The sequence below is a fragment of the Pleurodeles waltl genome, chromosome 8 (assembly GCF_031143425.1).
Source record: "Pleurodeles waltl isolate 20211129_DDA chromosome 8, aPleWal1.hap1.20221129, whole genome shotgun sequence".
NCBI lineage: Eukaryota > Metazoa > Chordata > Amphibia > Caudata > Salamandridae > Pleurodeles > Pleurodeles waltl.
This window is the reverse complement of record NC_090447.1, coordinates 1,528,434,114-1,528,455,508: the sequence shown is the minus strand read 5'-3', so window position 1 is coordinate 1,528,455,508 and position 21,395 is coordinate 1,528,434,114. Positions and strand designations below refer to the sequence as shown.

The 21,395-nt window shown below is 48.4% G+C and overlaps 1 protein-coding gene across 1 annotated transcript in view; it reads left to right on the top strand.

The window, feature by feature from the left end:
- The first annotated feature begins 224 nt into the window (after nt 1–224).
- PWP2 (PWP2 small subunit processome component) overlaps nt 225–21,395 on the top strand; it is a 160,376-nt gene continuing 139,205 nt past the window's right edge. Inside the window, 5 exon segments of the mRNA XM_069202935.1 lie at nt 225–356; nt 13,033–13,145; nt 13,553–13,647; nt 14,355–14,454; nt 18,225–18,368. Coding sequence (XP_069059036.1) covers nt 339–356; nt 13,033–13,145; nt 13,553–13,647; nt 14,355–14,454; nt 18,225–18,368 — 470 coding nt within the window. The 5' untranslated portion in view covers nt 225–338.

Here is a 21,395-nt window from a genome sequence, read left to right as displayed (position 1 = left end):
CTCCCAAGATGGCCGCCATCCGCACTCTCCCAAGATGGCCGCCGTGCCTCCGCTGAACTCCGACTAGAAATATTCTAAAACTTCTAGTTAGAAGAAATAGTTTCTAACGGACGCAGGGGCCGGGCTGCATATTAATACTGCCACGTGTGGAAACGGATGATTATAACCGGCGGGCTCACCAGCGCGGCAGCCTGTGGCGGCGCATCACCTTATCTGCATTGCCGCTCTAGTTCTAGAGTCTGTTGCCGGGCCGTGTCCCGGAAGTGTTTCCGCTTGTGCCGGAAGTGATCCCGTGCACGGGGCTGCATGTGTGTCTGAAGCACCGCCTGGGCCGCAGCATGAAGTTCAACTACCGGGTGAGTGCGGGGCTCAGCGGGGATGGTTCGGGGTGAGACCCTGGACCCCGCGACGCAGCTGCCGGGGTTCACATCGCTTGTGAGTGATAGTTTCAGTGTAACCGTCAGTGACGTTTCAACGACCATGAGTGGCACTTTCGAGCAAAACGAAGCAAAGAAGACGAGGGAAACACGTAACAATCGGCCATTGCCCCCGTCTGAGCAACGAGAAGCTCTGAGAAGATCTTAAAACTGCTGCAAAGCACCAGGAGCGGAGGGGCACTGACCTCACCCGTGCACCCTGACTGTACTGTGAGACACAGCGAATGTGTGAGTGTGGAGGGATGGGGGTGACACACTGAGCTGTGCGGTGATGTGTGTGAGACACTCAGTTGTACAGCAGAGTGAGCTGTGGGCTGCACATGTTTGTGAGACACTGAGTTGTGGAGTGCATGTGTCTGTGAGACACTGAGTTGTGGAGTGCATGTGTCTGTGAGACACTGAGTTGTGGAGTGAGCTGTGGAGTGCATGTTTGTGAGACACTGAGTTGTGGAGTGAGCTGTGGGCTGCACGTGTTTGTGAGACACTGAGTTGTGGAGTGCATGTGTCTGTGAGACACTGAGTTGTGGAGTGAGCTGTGGAGTGCATGTGTCTGTGAGACACTGAGTTGTGGAGTGAGCTGTGGAGTGCATGTGTCTGTGAGACACTGAGTTGTGGAGTGCATGTGTCTGTGAGACACTGAGTTGTGGAGTGCATGTGTCTGTGAGACACTGAGTTGTGGAGTGCATGTGTCTGTGAGACACTGAGTTGTGAAGTGAGCTGTGGAGTGCATGTTTGTGAGACACTGAGTTGTGGAGTGAGCTGTGGGCTGCACGTGTTTGTGAGACACTGAGTTGTGGAGTGCATGTGTCTGTGAGACACTGAGTTGTGGAGTGAGCTGTGGAGTGCATGTGTCTGTGAGACACTGAGTTGTGGAGTGAGCTGTGGAGTGCATGTGTCTGTGAGACACTGAGTTGTGGAGTGCATGTGTCTGTGAGACACTGAGTTGTGGAGTGCATGTGTCTGTGAGACACTGAGTTGTGGAGTGAGCTGTGGAGTGCATGTTTGTGAGACACTGAGTTGTGGAGTGAGCTGTGGGCTGCACGTGTTTGTGAGACACTGAGTTGTGGAGTGCATGTGTCTGTGAGACACTGAGTTGTGGAGTGAGCTGTGGAGTGCATGTGTCTGTGAGACACTGAGTTGTGGAGTGAGCTGTGGAGTGCATGTGTCTGTGAGACACTGAGTTGTGGAGTGCATGTGTCTGTGAGACACTGAGTTGTGGAGTGAGCTGTGGAGTGCATGTTTGTGAGACACTGAGTTGTGGAGTGAGCTGTGGGCTGCACGTGTTTGTGAGACACTGAGTTGTGGAGTGCATGTGTCTGAGACACTGAGTTGTGGAGTGAGCTGTGGAGTGCATGTGTCTGTGAGACACTGAGTTGTGGAGTGCATGTGTCTGTGAGACACTGAGTTGTGGAGTGCATGTGTCTGTGAGACACTGAGTTGTGGAGTGAGCTGTGGAGTGCATGTTTGTGAGACACTGAGTTGTGGAGTGAGCTGTGGGCTGCACGTGTTTGTGAGACACTGAGTTGTGGAGTGCATGTGTCTGTGAGACACTGAGTTGTGGAGTGAGCTGTGGAGTGCATGTGTCTGTGAGACACTGAGTTGTGGAGTGAGCTGTGGAGTGCATGTGTCTGTGAGACACTGAGTTATACAGCGGAGTGAGCTGTGGAGTGCATGTGTGTGAGACACTCAGTTGTACAGCAGAGTGAGCTGTGGGCTGCACATGTTTGTGAGACACTGAGTTGTGGAGTGCATGAGTCTGTGAGACACTGAGTTATACAGCGGAGTGAGCTGTGGAGTGCATGTGTCTGTGAGACACTGAGTTATACAGCGGAGTGAGCTGTGGAGTGCATGTGTGTGAGACACTCGAGTTGTGGAGTGAGCTGTGGGCTGCACGTGTTTGTGAGACACTGAGTTGTGGAGTGCATGTGTCTGTGAGACACTGAGTTGTGGAGTGAGCTGTGGAGTGCACGTGTCTGTGAGACACCGAGTTATACAGCGGAGTGAGCTGTGGAGTGCATGTGTGTGAGACACTCAGTTGTACAGCAGAGTGAGCTGTGGGCTGCACATGTTTGTGAGACACTGAGTTGTGGAGTGAGCTGTGGAGTGCATGTGTCTGTGAGACACTGAGTTGTGGAGTGAGCTGTGAGCTGTGGAGTGCATGAGTCTGTGAGACACCGAGTTATACAGCGGAGTGAGCTGTGGAGTGCATGTGTGTGAGCCACTTGAGTTGTGCAGTGGAGTGAGCTCTGGGTTGCACTTGCGTGTGATACACACTGGGAAGTGAACAGCAGAATACGGGGTACACGTGTGAGACACACTGGGGTATTTGGTGGAGTGAGCTGTGGGATGCACATGCGCTTAAAGCACACTGTGAAGATTGCAGTGAGACACACTGTAAAGTGTGGAGTGAGCTGTGCGGTGAATGTTCATCAGGTTGAGAGGCACAGCGGGGTGGGCAGTTGGTTGTGAGGGGACCAGGAGCAGGGAAAGGTGGCGGGGACACAGATTTGTCTGATTTCTGAAGAAGTTTGAGAAAAAGTTAGGAGTTGTGCAGCAACCTCACCTATTGCTTTCACAAGGTGATTGCACCAGCTAAGAAGTTAAGTGACTCATTTATCTCTAGCCAAAATGGTGGAAAATAAAGCGGTCTGAAAGTTCATATCTTTAGTCTCAGCTGCCTGACTCTGAGTCGAGCTGCCGGCGACAGCACAACACTGGGAAGGCCTCAGAAGAGTGACGCATAAGGTCACAGCCAGCAGGCTGTATTTTTATTGCAAAAATAACCTCGCCAGGTGCTGGGGCAATAGTTGTTGTCTGGTGCGCCACCCGCAGCACTATAATAACCAGGTGACTGCAGACAGTGGCTAGTTAGGCGAGTGCAGACAGTGGCTAGTTAGGCGGGCGAGTGCACACACTGGCTAGTGGCTAGTTAGGCGATTGCACACACTGACTAGTGGCTAGTTACGCGATTGTGCAGACGTTGTGTGCTTCCACAAAAAATAGTACTTGCCCTGCTTGCAGCTGTGGTCATTTTGTTTGTCCAGCTGTTTAAGTTTGAACTTTCAGTGGCACACACATGATATTGGAATGCTATTAAATTGTCTTGAATAACCAGATAATTTATGCTCTTTTTCTCTCACATCAGCTCAGATGGTAGAAGGGCAGTCATTAACCTACATGGATTCTTAGGTCTAGATTGACAGTGCAACTGTCACCTTACTTTTTAACATACACCTATATTATTCTTCAGTTCTTTGCTATCCACAAATACATAACCGTTCCCATTCTTTATACTTGCAATGCTTCACATCACCATAGCACATTACTTTAAAGCAAGACCTATTGGCGTTGTCAATGCTTGTTTTAATATTTATTGATGTTATATAACTGATTTACGGGACTGCAGAAGTTTCCGATATACTGAGCAAAACCGTTTGTGAGAGGCTAAATTGTGCAGTCTCTTGTAAAGATGTGAAACTAAAGAATCATCTTTAATTATTCGTGATGGACTGCATTGCGTGTATTTTATTACACTCGCTGGGATTAAAACTATTTACTCATCTGGTAAACGTGAGATTTAAGTCACATGATTCTGACTACTTGTATCTGGTTCTGTACATAAGTCAGTGCATCCCATATTTATGATTCAGTCCTTTAGGAGGATGCCTTTTGTGAGCATTGTGTTGGAGGTGAGAAAGGTACTCTACTATTGGTGGCTTGGCAGACCACGTAGTGACAGACATTTACTCTAGAAATAGTGAAGTGTTTACTGAGTACACTACAAAGACTAAGCAGCAGCCCTTTCAGCTGGGTTTTGTGCGTTGAGTGGACTAATGCATCTATTGCCGGGATCTGTTTTGCACATCCTCTCATCCTTTCATGCTTCCAAGGTCGATAAAATGAGGACCATTTAGTTTAGTAACAGTAAACATCTGTTCTTTTGTGCCAAGATACCCCTCTAGGTGAACATGCAGTTTACAAATACACGTTATGTTTTATGATGGGATGACGCTGGCCTATTGAATTTTCTATTGAATGTTCTTTTCCACGTTGTTGTTAAATCGATGGTTTGTGTGAGGCGTGCTCATGAGGGTTCGCAGCAGCTGATGACCTCCACGTCATATGTCAGTCTTGAACTATGTTTTCAGTATATCACATCACTATTTACAGCTTAGTTGTTCTTCCCTGCCCCCTTTTTACTTTGTGGCTTGATGCTTGACTGGAGAGAAACAGGAGTTTCTGCACTTTGGCATCACTAGGTGGTGACTGGCCCAGCAAATTTGAGTGTCCAAAGACAGACACACTGGAGCAAAGAGTGAAGATAAGTGCCTCTAGGGCAGTGGTTCCCAACCTTTTGACTCCTGAGGACCCCCATTGAATCACTAGTGGAAGCCGGGGACCCCCAAGCAATTTGTACGATTTTAAATCACAAACATTAACAGTAATTTGCCCAAAAAAATACACCAAACAAATAATAGAATTACTTAAGATATAATTATTTTATATTGAAAGAAACAAGCAAAAATATAAAAATGTTAATGGGAAGGTTGGTGTGCATCTCAGTGAATAACTTTTCAATGTTTAGTTTTATTTAGGAAAACTGAATCCTCAAGTCACATTCTACTTCCAACCAAGCAATTTCTGTATTTTATTTTTTAGGTACATAAGATCTGAGAAAGCCTATTCACATACATATGTGGTGGGGAAAAGAAGCAGAACCATAAGGGACTTTCATGTCTCCATAGCCCCTCTGTCACATTGTTTATAGCATCTCATATACCAGTGCAGGGTGTTGGAGCACTGTACAGGGACTACAAGGTGTAAGATTTACATGTCATCCACTCTGGTTGGCATTTTCTAAGAATGCTTCTTCTGGAGAAGCACAAACTCAGGATTCGGAACATGAACACAGTGGTTAGTGTTGACTTTAATAAAAAGAAGGTATTTCTATGCAAATAAACCTTTTTTTTAGCAGTGTAAGGAAAATGAAAGTCTTTGGGGGGGAAATAAACATAACTTTCTAACCTGTACCATGCAGCACTTTGATGGCGGTTCATAGCTCACTGTGCTAGACTATGATCATAACTTATGGACTGCTCAGTAACAAAATAACCTCTGTGACAAAAGCAGTGTCCCACTGAGCTATGCACTTAAAGTACAGTTCTTTGCCTGCTACATGTTCTTTGCAGCAGGCACATTAACCATCTGTCCTACGTTAGACAAGTCAAAACTGCCTCTAGGTAAAAAACTCCCATCCCTCTCCGCCAAGTACATTAATCACAAGACTTATGTTGCTGCCCGAAAACTGCTGGTTGCACAATGAACTTTGTAGTTCTTTTTAAAAGTGCTGCACAAAGGAAGTAATAAATATTAAAACATGCACGTGTTGCTGTGAGAGGTCCAAGCTGGAGAAGTGCCTTAATATTAAAACATGCACGTGTTGCTGTGAGAGGTCCAAGCTGGAGAAGTGCCTTCTTGCCGGCTTAGGCCTACGAACCCCCTGGGACTGTGTCACGGATCTCCGGGGGGCTGCGGACCACAGGTTGGGAATAACTGCATTAAACCATAGACTGGGCATTAATGTGTTTAAGCGTCATTTACTCTTTCGTATCTTTTATCTGGGTCTCTAACCCTGCCTACCTTCTAAAGTAAACCATAAGTACTATATAGTGCGCAGACTGTAAACCAGAGCATCATTCAGGGGATTCTCAAGGTACTATATCGCCCACAACCTTTCAATGGTTCACAGAAGGGAAGGTACATCCGTTATCAGGCCCAAGAACGGAAAGAGAGGCAGCAGTCTGAGCATCTGCAAGAATGGCAGCATACCCATGCTGAAAATAAGAGGTCAGAGCGGGCAGATTCCTCTTCTTCTGCAGGTGACAGCTCTGGTCCTGAAGATCGATTTGTACCAGTTTGACTCTGAGAAGGACTTGAAAGAGCATGGTTTTATTGAGTGCAGTTGAGAGTGCTTTCAGCAGAGAGGATGGAAAATATTAAGTTAGCTTTGAGAGTGGGATAAGGGTGAGTGGGATAAGGGTATCACTGAGTGAGGGTTTGCATGGGATGGGCATTTGCTAGTTAAGTAGCTATTCTACATGGCCAAGGGAGAGATTCCTGAGGTTAGCGGATGGGGCGTGTGCAGGGGTAAGAGGCAATGTGCAGCTATTTCAGGCACTGATAGGTCTGAAGGTCAAAGAAGCAGAGGAGAGCCAAGGTCAAGGTCACATACTAATGAAATGGGCATTGCCAACATCACAGAAAATTAGGATGCCACCAGCATAGCCAGACGTGTGGCTACAGACCGAAACCAGTGTGAGGGCAGAGGAAGGTAGTGGAATGTAGTGTTTACTTTCATAGAGTAGGGGGGCTGCAGTTCACAGGAGAATCAATGTCAGTGGCAGAAACAGTAATTTCTCAGTCACAGGAACTGAGGAACAGGAAAGGAGAGTCTGGCGATATAATCGCTTACTTATCATTTTCAATCATAGAAATTATACCTAGAGCTCTGAGTTCTAGCAATCAGGAGAAAAGCTTCAATCCTTTAGTAGCATGGAGAGTCTGCAGAGGGGCCCTGAAAGAGGCGTTCTGGTGCATGACAGAACCTCATCATCAATCTCTGAGTTGGTTCTTATCCACATTTTCCCTCGGACGTTCAACGTTCAGTGCAGAGGGACCATGGGTGAAGCCTTTCTTATGAACTCTCATTGAATGGCCAATGTACTCCTCTCTCAAGATAGGGGGGCAGAAGTAAAAAGTAGTTACTATGTTGGCCATTGCATTGTTACCTCTGGTCCTGTGACGTTTACCATATGTGGCAGTTAACGGGCACAGGACGACTGGATCCACAGGTGACATAGAAGGTGGCCACAAGATGAATCTAAATACAGCAATTTGGACTAGAAACAACTTACATAGAAAACATGGCGTGGATCAGAGATACATTGCACTCAAGTGGTAAGAATGTAATCCTTGCCCTCAAAGAACAGATTATTGCCTGGTGGAGTAACTAGGGACTCTATTCGGACTCCCAAGTTGGTTAACGGGTATATTTCACCTGCAGCAAATTAATTCAAAGCTTTAGGTTGTCTTCCATGTCACATACTGGTCACACCCAGATAATGTCAGTGGTCCATGAGACTGAGGTGGCTAACAGTTTCCATGAATATTTGGTGTCAGTAACACTCTCAACCACTCCCTCTCATCGGATGCAGTGGATCCAAATGAAGACACAAGCAATCTACACTGATGGCTCTCAAACTGCACCGACAACGTAGCCCCCCTAGGGAAATCAGCACTGATGAACTCTATCCACTCTGGAGCACCCTTGGATCCAATACTTGTCACATCCTCAACCTGGCCAGCGCCACCATTGCACCAGAGCTCTGCCGAACCATCAACCTATCCTTCGAGACTGCCACATTCCCCTCAGACTGGAAACACACCGAAATCAGCCCACTACTGAAAAATCCCACCGGCGACCCTAGGGAGCTGAAGAACTACAGACTCCTCTCGGCTCCCTTTCCCAGCCAAGGTAACTGAGAAAGCCGTCAACCAGCAACTCACTGAATTTCTCGAGACACACTGTATCTTAGACCCATCCCAGTACGGATTCAGAAGCAACCACAGCACAGAAACCGCACTCTTAGCAGCCACTGACGACATATGCATCATACTGGACCACAGAGGCACTACCGCACTCCTCCTCCTCAATCTCTCTGCTGCATTTGACACCGTCTCCCACTTCAACCTCCGCAACAGACAGCACAAAGCCAGCATCTGAGACCAAGCCCTGAACTGGATCAGGTCCTTCATCACTGGAAGAACACAGAGAGTCAGACTACCACCGTTCATGTCAGAACCTAAAGACACTTTGTAGGAAGTTGGCTCTGTATGTGCTATTTCAAAGTAAGGAATAGCATGCAGAGTCCAAGGGTTCCCCTTAGAGGTAAGATAGTGGCAAAAAGAGATAATACTAATGCTCTATTTTGTGGTAGTGTGGTCGAGCAGTAGGCTTATCACAGGAGTAGTGTTAAGCATTTGTTGTACCTACACACAGGCAATAAATGAGGAACACACACTCAGACAATTCCAGGCCAATAGGTTTTTATATAGAAAAATATATTTTCTTAGTTTATTTTAAGAACCACAGGTTCAAATTCTACATGTAATATCTCATTTGAAAGGTATTGCAGGTAAGTACTTTAGGAACTTTGAATAATTACAGTAGCATATATACTTTTCACATAAAACACAAATAGCTGTTTTAAAAGTGGACACTGTGCAATTTTCACAGTTCCCGGGGGAGGTAAACTATTGTTAGTTTTAGCAGGTAAGTAAATTACCTACAAGGTTCAGTTTTGGGTCCAAGGTAGCCCACCGTTGGGGGTTCAGAGCAACCCCAAAGTTACCACACCAGCAGGTCAGGGCCGGTCAGGTGTAGAGGTCAAAGAGGTGCCCAAAACACATAGGCTTCAATGGAGAGAAGGGGGTGCCCCGGTTCCAGTCTGACAGCAGGTAAGTACCCGCGTCTTCGGAGGGCAGACCAGGGGGGTTTTGTAGGGCACCGGGGGGGACACAAGTCCACACAGAAAGTACACCCTCAGCAGCGCGGGGGCGGCCGGGTGCAGTGTGCAAACGAGCATCGGGTTCTCTGTAGGTTTCAATGGGAGACCAAGGGGTCTGTTCAGCGGTGCAGGCAGGCAAGGGGGGGTCTCCTCGGGGTAGCCACCACCTAGGCAAGAGAGCGGGCCTCCTGGGGGGGACTCCTGCACTGAAGTTCCGTTCCTTCAGGTGCTGGGGGCTGCGGGTGCAGGGTCTTTTCCAGCAGTCGGGATTTTAGAGTCAGGCAGTCGCAGTCAGGGGGAGCCTCGGGATTCCCTCTGCAGGCGTCACTGTGGGGGTTCAGGGGGGACAACTTTGGTTACTCACGGTCTCGGAGTCGCCGGAGGGTCCTCCCTGAGGTGTTGGTTCTCCACCAGTCGAGTCGGGGTCGCCGGGTGCAGTGTTGCAAGTCTCACGCTTCTTGCGGGGATTTGCAGGGGTCTTTAAATCTGCTCCTCTGTAACAAAGTTGCAGTCTTTTTGGAGCAGTGCCGCTGTCCTCGGGAGTTTCTTGTCTTTCTTGAAGCAGGGCAGTCCTCTGAGGATTCAGAGGTCGCTGGTCCTGGGGAAAGCGTCGCTGGAGCAGGTTTCTTTGGAAAGCAGGAGACAGGCCGGTAGGACTGGGGCCAAAGCAGTTGGTGTCTTCTTTCTTCTTCTGCAGGGGTTTTCAGCTCAGCAGTCCTCTTCTTCTTGTAAGTTGCAGGAATCTAAATTCTTAGGTTCAGGGGAGCCCTTAAATACTAAATTTAAGGGCGTGTTTAGGTCTGTGGGGTTAGTAGCCAATGGCTACTAGCCCTGAGAGTGGGTACACCCTCTTTGTGCCTCCTCCCTGAGGGGAGGGGGGCACATCCCTAATCCTATTGGAGGAATCCTCCATCTGAAAGATGGAGGATTTCTAAAAGTCAGTCACCTCAGCTCAGGACACCTTAGGGGCTGTCCTGACTGGCCAGTGGTGACTCCTTGTTTTTCTCATTATCTCTCCTGGACTTGCCGCCAAAAGTGGGGGCTGGGTCCAGGGGGGCGGGCATCTCCACTAGCTGGAGTGCCCTGGGGCAGTGTAACACGAAGCTTGAGCCTTTGAAGCTCACTGCTAGGTGTTACAGTTCCTGCAAGGGGGAGGTGTGAAGCACCTCCACCCAGAGCAGGCTTTGTTTCTGTCCTCCGAGAGCACAAAGGCTCTCACCGCATGGGGTCAGAAACTCGTCTCTCAGCAGCAGGCTGGCACAGACCAGTCAGTCCTGCACTGAACAATTGGGTAAAATACAGGGGGCATCTCTAAGATGCACTCTGTGTGCATTTTTTATTAAAGCCAACACTGGCATCAGTGTGGGTTTATTATTCTGAGAAGTTTGATACCAGTGTAGCCATTATGGAGCTGTGGAGTTCGTTTTTGACAGTCTCCCAGACCATATACTCTTATGGCTACCCTGCACTTACAATGTCTAAGGTTTTGCTTAAACACTGTAGGGGCATAGTGCTCATGCACCTATGCCCTCACCTGTGGTATAGTGCACCCTGCCTTAGGGCTGTAAGGCCTGTTAGAGGGGTGACTTAGCTATGCCATAGGCAGTATGAGGTTGGCATGGCACCCTGAGGGGAGTGCCATGTCGACTTAGTCATTTTCTCCCCACCAGCACACACAAGCTGGTAAGCAGTGTGTCTGTGCTGAGTGAGGGGTCCCTAGGGTGGCATAAGACATGCTGCAGCCCTGAGAGACCTTCCCTGGCATCAGGGCCCTTGGTACCAGGGGTACCAGTTACAAGGGACTTACCTAGGTGCCAGGGTTGTGCCAATTGTGGAAACAATGGTACATTTTAGGTGAAAGAACGCTGGGGCCTGGTTAGCAGGGTCCCAGCACACTTCTCAGTCAAGTCCGCATCAGTATCAAGCAAAAAGTGGGGGGTAACTGCAACAGGGAGCCATTTCTTTACACACTTCCTGCAGTGCACCCCAAGGATCCTCACTCAGCCCGACACTTTTCAACGTCTAGCTAGCACCACTCGCTAAGATCACCAAACAACAAGAGCTAAACATAGTCTTCTACGCCGGCAACACCCAACTAATCCTCTCCTTGTCCGAGGACTCTGCTCAAGTCAAGAGGAATTTCCTCAACGGGATGAGAGCAGTCACTGCCTGGATGGAGGCCAACTGCCTCAAGCTCAACTCAGACAAGAACAAGATCATATTGATCGGCTCCACCCCTTCCGCCTGTAACAACTCCTGATGGCCTACTGCTCTGGGTAACGCCCCCACCCCCACTGACCACTCACGCAACCTGGGCATCACCCTGGACTCCTCTATTGATGACCTGCCAAGTTAACGCTGACTCTTCATCAAGCTTCCACACCCTCCATTTCCTGCGGAAGATTTTCAAATGGATCCCTCCCACCCCCCAAAAACATGGGGAAGACAATCACTGACGTACTCATCACCAGCAAACTAGATTATGGCAACGCGATATATGCCGGCATAATCAAGAAACTTCAATCAAGACTACAGAGAGCCCAGAATGCAGCAGCCAGACTCATCCTGGACATCCCGGACACAGCCGAATCTCCTCCCACCTCAGAGACCTACACTGGCTCCCAGTCAACAAGCACATCACATACAAACTCCTGTTCCACACCTTCAAGGTACTGCACAACATAGGGGCATACCTCAACCAACGCCTCACCTTCAACGTACTCAACAGACGTCTACATTTCTCCTAGCTCGCCCTTGCAGCTGTCCCCAAGATCCGTAAAAGTACAGCAGGAGGAAGATCCTTCTCCAACCTAGCAGCCCGGACATGGAACAACCTACCCCTCAAGCTCAGTCAGACCGCATAACTGAAGCAGTTCAGGAAGCACCTCAAGACCTGTCTCTTTGCATGAGCAGCACGCCTACATTCAGCGCCTTGAGACCCTATGGTTGATTAGCTGCGCTTTACAAATCCATGATTGATTGATTCAATAACGCAATGGATGTGCAGGAATGCACTGAAAGTAAATGTGGGGCAAGACAGAACTTTTGAGGTCATCTATCCATCATCCTTTTACCTAAATGGTGGCTGGCAGATTTGGGAGCTCCGCTTGTGCAGATGCTAGCTGCAAAAATCTCTGTATAGCTAAACACATGAACATGGTTTCAACCTAATGCGTCTTTTGTCCAAGGAAGCTGTGCAGAGCTCTTCCTATGCTCCTGAAGCATTTTCACAGGTCAGTAATTCAGGATACAGTTTTATCTCACCTGGAGTATGTATTGCTTTGTGTATATGACTGCCAACCAAAACTACAGGTAGGCTACAAAACTGGGCTGCAAGATTACTTATTGGAATTAAGCACCGTAACTCAGTTTCCTCCGCTTTTAAAACCCCCATACTAGCTTCCAATAAAAAAGCAGTTTTTTTTTTTAATCACATGTTTGGCACATAGGGTTTTTTTTATAAACAAGGCCCTGGGATCATTTCCGATAAATTCTATTCCTACCAACCACGCACATTGTCAAGAACCGCACTACACATTACTATTGCTCTAATTACATTTGAAGAGAGTGGTGGGAGATCGTTTTCCTTTCTGGACCCTACGTTGTGTAATCAACTTCCCCTACACTTACAGGTTCCAGGAAAACAATCTCTTGGGGTTCCTCAGGGGGGCTGAAGACATGGTTGTTCCAGTAAACATATAATGTTCCAGTTGCTTTAGCACCAGGACACCCTTGTTAGGGTGAGTGTTCCTCTTTATACATACATTTTTTCATCGCCCTCATCAGACATGCTTGTTGATAATGGATGGCTTGGAAGGTTACTCCATCTACACCATGCTGCAGACGGCCTCTGAGGTCTAGCGTCCTCCAGCCGAGCGGGCTCTGAATGATCACGCAGTGCTTGTCAATAAGTGTGGTTTCTATTACAAGTAACTGGATGTTTGTCTGGGGTTTGCTCTGTTCTCTCTGCTCTTTCGCTGCCATTCCTCCTTTACGTCTCATGCACTGTTGCACTGCTTTCCTTCCAGTTCTCCAACTTGCTGGGGACAGTCTACCGCCAGGGGAACCTGAATTTCACACCAGATGGCGATTCTGTCATCAGTCCAGTGGGGAATCGCCTGACTGTGTTTGACTTGAAGAAGTAAGTGGCCCTTGTGTGTCATTCTGTGGATGGGGTGTTTTATGAGTTCTTTAGAGGGATGAATGACGATTTATATGGTGTAGTGCAGAAAGTATAACGCTGTGGGTCGCAGTGGGTGTTGCTTGCTTTGCTCTACCACAAAGTATTTACTGATTTGCAGCATTTTGTGTTTCTTCTCCTCCCTGGAATCAAAAGGTGTGGCCCCCGTAGATCACAGCTTTGAATCGAGGGGGGCGGCAAGTGTGGGATGGGTGGTTATTTGCAGAGAGGCTGAATAGCGGTAGTAGGCATTAGTGCATTGCTGCGGTTTTTATCTGCTTTCTGCTGGGAATGATCTTGATAGAAAGGGCTGTCGGGACTGTTGCTGTCATGTTCATCTGTTTTCTCTTTGTATCCCTTTTTTCTAGTAATAAGTCAGAGACCCTGCCGTTGGCGACCCGTCAGAATATCGCATGTGTAGGACTCTCCCCAGATGGGAACCTGGCCATCCTGGTGGATAATGGTACTGTTCTGTGGGTGGCCGAGAGGTGTGAATGAGGCTAGGGCTTAAAAGAGCCTCAGTCTCTGGATGTGAGGGATTGTGGCCTTTGTTATCCTCAGCTCATCTGAGGATGGACACTGCTAGATTATCCTCCATAACCCCCTTCAGTGGAGTTTGAATCGCAGTCCGGGGAATGCCCAGCACTAACCTCTCTAATCTCAAATGATTATTGTTTTTGGGAGGGGGGTTATAAACTACACAGTGTTCCTTTCAGTGATCTGCCAGGGATTTGATGGGGGTGGTGGTGGTGGTGGTGGGGGTGATTGGGTCTTTCCAGCTTTAAAATCCTTACATTGCGCCCAACGTGTATGATTGCAGGAAAATGCCTACATCTTGATGGATAAAATGCAGCCTGTTTAATACTTGATGTGTAAGAGACTGTTTTGGTGCCCGACATTGGAGCTCTCCTGGTACGTTGAAGAATGGTGGGTGCCCAGATATTTGCGCTGATCCTGACTGTTATGGTGTAGTCTGTGGTAACTACTCTTCAAACACATCTTCTGTCATTGTTGGTCTCGAGGAACCAAATGGGGGGGGGGGGGATATGTACTAACATTTCAGAGGGTCACACAAGTGTGTAAACTTTCCACACCGGTTTGTGTTATTTGTTCGTCTTTGAACTGATGTCTGTCTCTCATGGTTTGCTTTTCTGCATCTCTTGCTTTCAGAGGGGGCCGCGGTGCTGGTCAGCATGCTCAGTAAGTCGGTGCTGCATCGCTTTCACTTCCACAAGCCTGTGCACAGTGTCAGCTTCTCCCCGGATGGCAGGTGAGGGGAGTCGGACCACAGTTAATTGTAGCATTAATGCAAGCGGGTCCTTCTCTGTATCCAATTATGTCACAGTGAGAGAATACGTGCCATGTACAGCGATATTCATCCCAGGCGCCTACACAAAGTATGTGTTCTGTCTACACGTGTAGCAACATTCTGTACAAATTACATGTGCTCTGTCTACACGTGTAGCAACATTCATTCTAAATGCCTGTAGGAAGCGCATGCTTGGTCTACGTGAACAGCTGCGTTCATTCTAGCGGCATACAGATTGCATGTGCTCTGTGCACATGTGCAGCAACATTCTGTACAGGGTGCATTTGCTCTGTGCAGATGTGCAGCAACATTCTGTACAGGGTGCATGTGCTCTGTGTACATGTGCAGCAACATTCTGTACAGGGTGCATGTATTCTCTGCACATGTGCAGCAACATTCTGTACAGGGTGCATGTGCTCGTGTGCAGCAACATTCTGTACAGGGTGCATGTGCATATGTGTAGCAACATTCTGTACAGGGTGCATGTGCTCTTTGTACATGTGCAGCAACATTCTGTACAGGGTGCGTGTACTCTCTGCACATGAGCAGCAACATTCTGTACAGAGTGCATGTGCTCTGTGCACATGTGCAGCGATTTGTATTCTAGGTTCCTGCAGAGAACATGTTCTGTTTGTGCAGTAGTATTCATCGTAGATGCCTACAGATTACCCTCTGTGTCTAACACTGCTACACTCGGTTCTCTCTATTCTAGGTGACTACAAAGAGCGCCTGAACCCTCAGCCACTTGCCAGATACAAAATTGGGACAGGCTGAGAGGGCACTAATTAAAGGGCACCCTCAAGAGGATGTAAACAAAATAAATATGCTTGTCTTAGTCCTCAAACTGTTTCATAGAAAAGATCTTGTTCCTCTGATAGCCAATGCTGTCCTCCCAGAGTCCTCTATTAAAGTATTAAAAGTGTGCAGTGGAACACATAATTCCACTCTGTCCCCCAGTTGTGTTTTTGAGGTTCAGTTCTCTTTGAGTTGCTGTATAATGTTCGGTTGTAGATGGAGAAACTTAAGCAAAAGTGCTAACGTTTGCACGGCCGAGTCCACCTGCTTTCTTCTCACTTGGCATGCTCCCAGAAGACCATAACTGTGGCCATTACCCTCACAGTCACTTCCGTGGCACGGAACACGAAGGGTGCTGCCATTCACCACCTAGAGCTGGCAGGGATGATTTCTAGTACCACTACGGATCCCTGTGACCTCCTCTAGATGCCACAGATTCAAATAGAATATGAGGCATTTCCTTGGGCTTTCAGGGCAGTCGAAGGCTGCTGAACTGTTACTGTGTTGAGTAGTGTTGTTTACCACTCATACCTCTTGGCTGCAGTAATTGTGCTCTCTAATTGGACTGGCCACTTCCTCCTTTTCAGTCCCTGACTCTTTTCAGGGTACTGTTTTTGGGAGACCAGCCCTTATTTCAGGCGGAAGGGCTTAGAAACTCAGAATGCAGTGTAACATACATTACAATAAGTAACTTGACTGTTAAATGTGACATGATACATTACAGTTAGTAATTTGACTGTTCCTTGTGATGGTGAAGTCACACCCCTTTCAGACTGTGACGGTCGATGGGCCAAGTCCTTTACCCGGATGCTGTTCAAGCCTTCCATGGGCTACTCGGTTAGGGGGGGGGCAGTCCATTGCCATGTCTTCCTTGGGTCTTTCCAGTCAGCCGAGCTTTGTTTGCTGATGGATCAGGTTACTTCTGGAAGGCGGTCAAGCTCCTCGTGCAAGCGGATCGGTCTTCCTGATTGGATGACACAGGGTGTGGTATCACAGGTGATACTGAAGTCAGTGTAGAGATTGATAGCAGCAGTGGATGTTAGGTTGGAAAGTACTGCAGATGATTACTAGGTGGTGTCGGGCATCCACAATTTATCACCTCAAATAAGAACCTTATTGTGACCCACCAGCCAAGCTTGGCAATACCCTGTGGCGAGTTTTTCACTGCTGGCCATACTTTCCCTTTCTGAAGTGGCGTAGTCTATCTGGGGCCGCCCCTTTGTCCACATGGAGTTTTGGAGTCCCTGACACTGATCCCTGCCTCCGGATACTTGTCTGTGGGATCTTCTAATGGGGCAGCAGGTAGTTCCTGCAAGATTCTTTGAGTGCAGGGTCAAGACTGATTTGCATGTGATTAGGTCCAAACTGGGGAGGCATGGTGAGACAAAAACAAACAATGGATTAAACCCAGATCTGTGAGTGGGGGTGGGTGTTTGAAAAGTTTCAGCACTCCGTCCATCAACTTGTTGTGTTTCCAAGTATCCAGGGTATGCCCAGACGTGGGTCCCGGGATCACTATGCCACTGGAATCAAGCTAGCCTGGCTGATGAATGGTAATACCCTGAAACCGGTACCAGGATGCTTGCTTCCGGACCTGGCCTGGCAGTTCCGGCTGGACTCTTCCCATGCGGAGCAGGGTCTAGACTGAGTTGGCATATGACTGGGTTCAAACTGGGGTGGCATGGTGAGCAAAAGAACGATGGATTCAACCCAGATCTGTGACTGGATGTTTAAAAAGTTTGAGCACTACGCCCATCATCTTGTTGTGTAGCTATATTTTCATTTACCACTTGTTTTCTAGGGAAATAACAATGTTGCTCATTGATTGGAAGCCCCCCCCCCCCCCCACCCCCCCCCACCCCAAAGTTACTAAAATTGTGCACTTGACTCTCACAAGATAGTGACGCCATGCTGACGAGGCTTGCTTCAAGGTGTGACGGGCGGGAGGCGTGTGCTCTGGGAGATGAGTAGAACACAAGGTATATAGGTAGCAGTGAGAAGCATCCAGGCCATGGAAAACTAGACACTGACAAAGGGAGTGTGCTGGAAACCTCACCCACCTACCAAGTACACAGGCTCCTGGGCGGGTAGACTGGAACACCATACGTGCAGGTGGGGATAAGGGAAACCACCATCTTCTGCAGCACCCGTGTGGGGTTCAGTGGATCCTCACTGTTCACCAATCTACCCCTAGAGCACACATCCCACATACATACCAGACACATCCTTCATACTTTGGCCGGACATGATGAACGTAAGACATCCCACTTACGGGGACTGGACAGACCGTTGCTATGGAAAGCAGGCTGGCAGCCTCCTCGGAGGGGTGGCAGTCACTTCCTAGCCTTAGTGCCAAGAGTGGTAGCCACTCTCACTCTGAACGAAGGTGCACTTTGTGTGGACAATCAAATGACATGGAGCAACTCGCAAGGGGTCACATCATTGTTGAGTTTACTGGAGAAATTATAAAGGACTGTCCATAAATAATGCAAGGCATCAGAGCTTCCCAGAGCTGTGCATAGAGAAGGTTTGTCCCAGCAGCTTTCGAGTGCAGAAACTACATGTAGTTCAGGGAGACTGATGAATGCAGGCTGGTGGAGGCATGACAACTCACTGCGCCTAGCAGCAATGGGTTTGTACATCCGCAGCCACACATCACTGAGGGCTCACAAACCCAGATTGAATGTAGTAAGTAGTGGTAGAAATCAGCATGGTTCTGAGCCTCTGTAGGGACCTTGATCACCAGTGTTTTCACCTGACACCTTCATGGCAACAGCCCTAATGCACAGTGCGCATGTTAGTAACTGAGGTATGCTGGTTGGAAATCACTACCAAAATGGGTGCGGAGGCTACACCCCTCGTATTGCCTAGATTATTTAATTGTGACTAATGTGTGCAGCAGTTCATACAGTCTCTAATCTATATTTCTTCTGCAGGAAGTTTGTGATCACAAAGGATAATGTGGCTTTGATGTACCACGCCCCAGGGAAGAAGCGAGAATTCAATGCCTTTGTCCTGGACAAGAGTTACTATGGCCCCTACGATGAGACCACCTGCATCGACTGGACTGATGATTCCAAGTGAGTGTGACCTCTGCCCCGAGACCACGCCTTCAGTTGCACTGACCCATGTAGTATCACTCTTGCTTATTTTGCCTCGTGTTGCCATATTTCAGACTTCAGGATTTCCCTCCGCCATCCTATTCTCCTTTTCACTTTCCGATATCTCCAATTTCGGCTCCTAGGTTTAACTCTCTCTTATATCCTCAGCTGCAAGTCTCAGCACCTGGGTTTTCCCCTCATATATTCTTTTCACCTTGTTTGACACCTAGATCTCCAAACCATGCACTGCAGGCTCTCTCCACATCAGTGGGGGTTTCCTTCAACTAAGCTGCACCCCCTGGGCTCTTTCCACAGTCTGTTCATCTTCTTCAATCCACACACCCCTAATTTCTGTACTTTAGACTTTTTCCACAATATAGCTTGCCAGATGTAACCTTTCTACCATTAATTATGGCGGTGGAAACTCTTCCCTGCTCTTCTACTCCTCTGTCTCTTGTCCAATCCCCCACACTTTCCCTGACCCATGTGAGACCAATGCCTGTGCTCTTGCCTCATCCCTCAGTCCTGCCTCTTCCAAGGGATGGGGAGGTACACCTTCATCGCTCTGTGCTCCTTGTCTGACACAGGCACCCCAAATTCTCCTCTGGCATTCAACTATGCCAAGGAGTGCCTTCTGACTCTAGAAAGAAGCCCCCCATCCCCATCTCCTTTGAGCATCAGTGATTCATTCCCCTTAAAAGCCTGAGGTTAGTGAGTCTTAAAACATACATTTTCCTAGTTGTCTCTTTAGTTCTGGGCTTCGCTGGCTGATACGTTGATGAGGATACTGTATCAATGAAAACTCAGGGGTACTGTCTGTCCAGGGAGGGATGTAGCAGAAGATCCTACAGAGAACCCTTTTACATTGTGTGATGCACTCTGCAAATATACCTAAGACTGGGCTGTCCCCGGCTCGTGTCGTATGATGCTCATGTACCTCCGCCCCTTAGACTTGACTCTCCCATGCTCGTTGTCTCTGTTGAACCATGCATCCCAAGTATCTGTATGTGGGGCTCTCCCCGGCTAGTATCGTATGATGCTCATGTACCTCCGCCCCTTAGACTTGACTCTCCCATGCTCGTCGTCTCTGTTGAACCATGCATCCCAAGTATCTGCATGTGGAGCTCCACCCAGCTCGTGTCGTATGATGCTCATTTAGCTCCACCCCTTAGACTTAACTCTCCCATTCTCGTCGTCTCTATTGAACCATGCATCCCAAGTATCTGCATATGGAGCTCTACTCGGCTCGTGTCGTATGATGCTCATGTAGCTCCACCCCTTAGACTTGAGACTCTCTCATTCTCGTTGTCTCTATTGAACCATGCATCCCAAGTATCTGCATGTGGGGCTCTCCCCGGCTCGTATCGTATGATGCTCATGTAGCTCCACCCCTTAGACTTGACTCTCCCATGCTCGTCGTCTCTATTGAACCATGCATCCCAAGTATCTGCATGTGGGGCTCTCCCCGGCTCGTGTCGTATGATGCTCATGTAGCTCCACCCCTTAGACTTGACTCTCCCATGCTCGTCGTCTCTATTGAACCATGCATCCCAAGTATCTGCATGTGGAGCTCTACCCGGCTCGTGTCGTATGATGCTCATGTAGCTCCACCCCTTAGACTTGACTCTCCCATGCTCGTCGTCTGTATTGAACCATGCATCCCAAGTATCTGTATTTGGGGCTCTCACCGGCTAGTATTGTATGATGCTCATGTAGCTCCACCCCTTATACTTTACTCTCCCATGCTCGTCATCTCTATTGAACCATGCATTTCAAGTATCTGCATGTGCGGCTCTCCCCGGCTCGTATCGTATGATGCTCCTGTACCTCCACTCCTTAGACTTGAGATTCTCCCTTGCTCGTCGTCTCTATTGAACCATGCATCCCGGGTATCTGCATGTGGGGCTCTCCTTGGCTCATATCGTATGATGCTCCTGTACCTCCACCCCTTATACTTGACTCTCCCATGCTCGTCGTCTCTATTGAACCATGCATCCCAAGTATCTGCATGTGGAGCTCTACCCGGCTCGTGTCGTATGATGCTCATGTAGCTCCACCCCTTAGACTTGACTCTCCCATGCTCGTCGTCTCTATTGAACCATGCATCCAAAGTATCTGTATTTGGGGCTCTCACCGGCTTGTATTGTATGATGCTCATGTAGCTCCACCCCTTATACTTGACTCTCCCATGCTCGTCATCTCTATTGAACCATGCATTTCAAGTATCTGCATGTGCGGCTCTCCCCGGCTCGTATCGTATGATGCTCCTGTACCTCCACTCCTTAGACTTGAGATTCTCCCTTGCTCGTCGTCTCTATTGAACCATGCATCCCGGGTATCTGCATGTGGGGCTCTCCTTGGCTCATATCGTATGATGCTCCTGTACCTCCACCCCTTATACTTGACTCTCCCATGCTCGTCATCTCTATTGAACCATGCATCCCGGGTATCTGCATGTGGGGCTCTCCTTAGCTCATATCGTATGATGCTCCTGTACCTCCACCCCTTATACTTGACTCTCCCATGCTCGTCGTCTCTATTGAACCATGCATCCCAAGTATCTGCATGTGGAGCTCTACCCGGCTCGTGTCGTATGATGCTCATGTAGCTCCACCCCTTAGACTTGACTCTCCCATGCTCGTCATCTCTATTGAACCATGCATCCCGGGTATCTGCATGTGGGGCTCTCCTTGGCTCATATCGTATGATGCTCATGTACCTCCACCCCTTATACTTGACTCTCCCATGCTCGTCGTCTCTATTGAACCATGCATCCCAAGTATCTGCATGTGGAGCTCCACCCAGCTCGTGTCGTATGATGCTCATGTACCTACACTCCTTAGACTTGACTCTCCCTTGCTCGTCTCTATTGAACCATGCATCCCGGGTATCTGCATGTGGGGCTCTCCTTGGCTCATATCGTATGATGCTCATGTACCTCCACCCCTTATACTTGACTCTCCCATGCTCGTCGTCTCTATTGAACCATGCATCCCAAGTATCTGC